This window comes from Meleagris gallopavo, chromosome 13 (genome assembly GCF_000146605.3).
Source record: "Meleagris gallopavo isolate NT-WF06-2002-E0010 breed Aviagen turkey brand Nicholas breeding stock chromosome 13, Turkey_5.1, whole genome shotgun sequence".
Taxonomy (NCBI): domain Eukaryota; kingdom Metazoa; phylum Chordata; class Aves; order Galliformes; family Phasianidae; genus Meleagris; species Meleagris gallopavo.
This window is the reverse complement of record NC_015023.2, coordinates 16,583,444-16,588,638: the sequence shown is the minus strand read 5'-3', so window position 1 is coordinate 16,588,638 and position 5,195 is coordinate 16,583,444. Positions and strand designations below refer to the sequence as shown.

General features: G+C 44.6%; 1 protein-coding gene across 1 annotated transcript; it reads right to left on the bottom strand.

The window, feature by feature from the left end:
- Positions 1–18: 18 nt before the first annotated feature.
- TMEM231 (transmembrane protein 231) lies at positions 19–4,943 on the bottom strand. The gene is made up of 7 exons (XM_019619821.2): positions 4,479–4,943; positions 4,238–4,407; positions 3,258–3,386; positions 1,898–2,041; positions 1,535–1,616; positions 1,296–1,401; positions 19–455 (listed from the first exon to the last, which is right to left on the bottom strand). The coding sequence occupies exons 1-7, from the start codon at positions 4,618–4,620 to the stop codon at positions 266–268; spliced, it is 963 nt and encodes a 320-aa protein (XP_019475366.1). The 5' UTR covers positions 4,621–4,943; the 3' UTR covers positions 19–265.
- Positions 4,944–5,195: the final 252 nt, after the last annotated feature.

Sequence of the window (5,195 nt, the reverse complement as noted above, 5' to 3'; positions counted from 1 at the left end):
AAAAAGAACAACCAAAACCCACAAACCAAGTTCTTCTTTAACTGTTCAAAATTAAACATTTCAGTCCCAAGGCAATGTTCCTACAGAAATACATGAACACGCACACATTTTAAAAAAAGAAAATGACATCCTTTCATCACAAGATGTAGCAAGAACAGAACATACTTACAAGGTTCTGATCTTCTAAAGAAAAAAGAAAATGTACAGAGAAAGAAAGTAGGTACTTATTTTTAAACCACATTCTTAAAAGTTTTCAGTCGTTTCCTCAGGACTGATGCTGTTTGTAGGACAATACCGGAGACAATGGCAGAATTGGCGAAACTGGAGTCGTAGCAAACACCTGATTCTGGAACACAAACATTTTAATCCTACCAAACACCCAAAGAAAGATGAGGAGAATGCTGACATACTGGATCCAGGCAAATTTAATCATTTCCCAAAATCCTGGCTGATACTTACATGAAGTCAAGGAGCGTTAAAGAAGACACTTCTGATACACTCATTGCAATAACTAAACAAAAGAACTCAGAGGTGGAAAGGCACATCAGTTTGCGCAACAAGTACAAAGCCTTTGAGTCACAGAAACCTCAAAAAGCCTTTGACCACAGAAAAGCTAGAAGAATGCCTATCGTAGAAAGTGTCCAAAACAACTCTGTGGAAAGTGTCTATGTTGCCTCTACCTCACCAGGAAGTAGGGATTGGAATTCTTAATTCAGGTAAAGAAAAGTTGTGAGGGATGTGCTCTATAAGTTTTTTTCTAAATACAGGCCTGTTCTTGTCTGAGAAACTAAGCAAAGAACATAAGGATAATTAATTACTTTGGAGTAAAAAGGTTTTTTGGTTTGTTTGCACATGCAACAGATTTGCCTCATCCACTGCAGGGCTATCATTTGCTGAGCCTACGCTACATACAGTTCTGATTTGCTTTAGGTCATAAAATGCAGGAACATGATTTGCCTGTAGCAGTTACAACAGCTACAGGATTGAAGAACCAGACCAAAACTTAGTAAGGACGTTCAGAGTGAACTGCTAAGAAACTGCCTTAAAATATCATTTTAGTAAGGCAGAACAGCAAAAGAGATTCCCTGTAGAAAGACAGAAAGGGTTTTGCAAGCAAAAACATTGAGGGTATGCACATGCAGGAATGGGCAAACAAGTATACAGCACACGCTTCATTGAAAAAGGAAAAATTTAGGGACAAGTCTAAAAGAAAGTAGTGTTCATTTGGCCTGTATCTGAAGGCTCAAATAACAATATCCAGTTATTTTACCATTAATGCAGTTTTCTAAGGATATAAGATAGCTTCCACTGGGTAATGAATAGTGGCATTAACGATAAATGGTGCATGTGCTGCTCTTCCAGTCATCCAAATGGGGTTAGGATCTGAAAATACTGTTGTCACTAAAACAGGGAAGGAAAATATCCAAGTGAATGGTCTTTTCAATTTTAATAGAGAACTTAAACCCTTAAATAACAGCTACTAATGTGGTAACTGCTGCTTTCCTGCAGTTAGCAGCTATATGTTCAGGCTTACCATTTCTATCTCGATACGCTGCAATGATGTTTTTTAGATCATAGTCACTTGCAAAAGGACTTGTGCCGTTGACCACAGACACCTGTCACCATAAGGAGATATTTGCATTATTTGTCCACTCTTCAGGAAAGTAGTTCTACTGAGTTTCTTAGGCAAAGTAACTGTGCCTTGTAAGGAAATCACAAACATTAGACTGAACATCTCAGCAGAAGAACCTCTTTTACCCTCCAGCATAACAAATAAACAACAGTTCAAAAGTTACAGGGTCCACTCTATGCATGTGTACAAATAATTAAGGGGTCACTTATGGTAACAGGAGAACATCAAGGGAGAAATTTACAGAAGAAAAAAAAAACTTCTCACATTGTATCTAGTATCTAGCCCACAATGGTTAAGTAATTGCCTCTGGTTCAGTTTCAGGTCTCCATTCACATAGAGCTGAGATCCTGGTACAGGAGAAAAAAACTGAAGAAAAGCCATGCTCTGCATCACGAATGTCGACATTCTCTGAAACAGTAAACACATTAGCAGAAAATTTAGGAAAAACAAAATCACCCAGTTTTCTACCAATTTGCATCTATAGAATTTCTTCATAGATAGGATTTTGTTGACAGGAACGTTTCAAATTATCACATTATTCTAAAGAAGGGAGCATCAAACAATAAATATGAATAATCTTTTATAAATGAACTAGCTTCGTTGTTAGTTAATTAACTAATTTTGTTAACTGAAGTTCCACACATGATTCAGTGAAGTCCAACAGTTTGACACTAATGACAAAAACAAAACAGTGGCTTGCCATAACATGCTTAAAGTAGCAAGATTATTAAACACTTTTACTGGAGAAAAGCTTTGAAATACTCAGTTACCAAAGCAAGATAAGGACTCATAGACTTTGTTACAGGCCAAACGAAGTTTCTCTGCACTCGTCAACCACCCAATCTGAAGGAAAACTTGCACATTTACTGTAAAATGAAGCACTGTTAGTATTGGAACTTTTCACATGCTATTGATCGCAGGCTTAATACTTCAGCACGTAAACTCAGGACTGCAAGGCTTTTACTCTGATTCAGATTAAACACAGCACAGCAGTGCTTGCTAAGTTTTTCCATCTGCATTCAGCAAGTTTCTTTGATAAACTAAACCTAATCTTGCTAGTAAAATTTCTTTCCTGCCTCTTCATTGAGCTCTATAATACTTTTTATTGCTTTGTACTATTGCTACTTTCACATACTTCCCAAGAATTCTCTCTGCACTAGTGTCTCATCCACTCCCTTTATGTATTAAACTGCCACCTGACCCTCCACTTCAGAAGACTGCTTGTCAAGGCACAGCAGTATTTAAGAACACACAATGTTCTGCATGTACTGCAAGACTCTCAAATATTTTCTGATGCCACCAACTCCAACATCTGTCATTGCACATCTCTGTTCTATATGCTACACTAGAGATCAAGAGAATATACAGAAGCAAACCAACCCTTCTCCCTACAAAAGAAAAAAAGCCACCAATCCCCACAGCAATGAAACATACCACAACACAGAGAAACTAGGAATGACCTGATAGCGGGGGAAAAAAATTAAAAAAAAAAATCAGATATGTTACTAAAATTTCCCAGAAATTTCAGGTGTGCAAAGATTCAAAGACTCTTCACATAACTACTACTGAAATACTATACTGTGTCTGTGTGTCACAACGAATAAAACAAAAAAAAAATGCTCACATAAAGGTGGTAGGAAAAGATCAAAATCAGTTGAACACCAACTACATGCTCTGTAGGTCGTAGTGGAAGCTCCAATTTAAAATGCAACTGATCCATTTTGCCATCTTGATTTTTGTCTTCTTCTCTAGTCTAAAAGGAGCAACCAGACTTTTATTTATTTTAATAGAGGAGTTCCTGTTAAGAAGAAATACAAAGAAAAGTTAAACTACAGATTTCCATAACTGCAACACGCACATGCAAAGAAAGCAAATAAACAGCATAGTTAGAAATATAGTGAAAAGCTGCTTGGTTTTAAAGACATGAGATTAGAGAGAAGATGCCTTAATTTCTGTGTTACACAATGCTCCATGCACTCCCCAGGAAAAGACTCTCCAAAAGCTCTTCTTTCCTATGCCATTCCACACATCTTCCCTGTATGCTACAATCTATATCTTAATGCTGGATCTTCTGCTACATCCATGTGAATGCTTACTTGCCTCCAGCCAATGGCAGCTCACTCTTAGTAGCTTCTTTACACCACATACAGTTCCTGGTGGTAAGCCAAGGCTTGCTGTACTTCTGTGCCACTCATGCCCAGTACCTCAGCAATTCACCACCATAATGAGAAAGCATAGCAGAGCTTTCACAGATAAATAACTACCACTCCTGAATCCCAGAAGAAACAATAGCTGCAGGGGAGAGACTATGTTCCTGCAATTCAAAAGCAGGGGCCTACCTGCAAACCCCCTACAAGCTTCAGAGTATAATAAGCCTTATACAGAAGAGGGAGTGGGAGGGGAAAGGAAAAAAATTAAGGAAAAAGAAGAAAAACAGGGAAGAAAAGCCAGCAATTAGCTTTGGGAAAATAAGCAATGTCCGCCTGGAAGCCAAACACTGAGACGAAGCCAAGCCAAAGCTGCCCGTCCGAGGCCAACGAAGCCGCATAGCGCGGGGCTGAGGACGGAGCTCCCCGACTCCCTGCCCGCCGCCGGGCCGCCTACCGACAGGAGCGGGACGCGCAGCCGGTCCTCCTGGAGCCGGTTGAATGCTGGGAACGTGCTCCATGCCAGGAAGCCACCCGGGCCAGGCCCGGTGGTGGCCACGAAAAGCACTTCGTACCGGAACCGGACCGTGGGCTGCTCTCGGTACGCGTTCTGCTTCAGCCAGAAACCTGCGGGCAGAGACGGCGCTAGGTCTCAGCGTGGCCCCGGGCAGGGCTCAGCGGGGCTGGGAGTTGCTCACCGTGGCTCCTGTAGGCCACCAGCAACGGCGGCACGTAGGTGAGCACGGCGATGAGCAGTAGCGCCAGCACGGCAGCGGAGCAGAGCCCAGCGCGGTAGCGCGTGTGAAGCGTGGGGTGCGAGAACAGCTCCACGCCCGTCATCCCGCGCCCACAGCAGCGGCGAACACTGAGTGACCGAAGCTGGGCTTCCCCACGTGCTGGAACGGGCGCGTCAGCCGGTGAACACTGGTTCGCACGTTCCGGGACGGACGGTTGCGGCGAAGCGGGGAGCGCCCAGGGACAGCAGCAGGAGGGCAGTCGCTACGGCGTCGGGACCCGCAGCGTGACTGCCGGCATCGCGGCAGCGCCGCCGAACAGACCGCTCCGCAGCCTCGTTTCCCCCGCGATTCCGTGCCGTTCGCCGCAGCCCCGCCCCTCCGTCCGCGAGCCGGAAACGCCGCGTTCCAGTGGTTGCTAAGGAACCGCCGAGCCGGAAGTCCCGCCTGCCGAGCCGGGGCTGATTTTGTTGTGACAGGGTCCGTGACAGCCGCAGGCCCCGCCGCCTGGCTCGGTTCCCTTCTTGCCCGCACCTGGGCCTCGCCGCTGGCTCCGCTTCCCACCCAGCTCGCGCCATGAAGTGGATGTTCAAAGAGGACCATGCGCTGGGTAAGGGCGGGCCCGGCGCTCCCCGCCGGCGGCCTCCTGTCTCCTGCGTCGCTGTCCGCACCGGGCCTCGC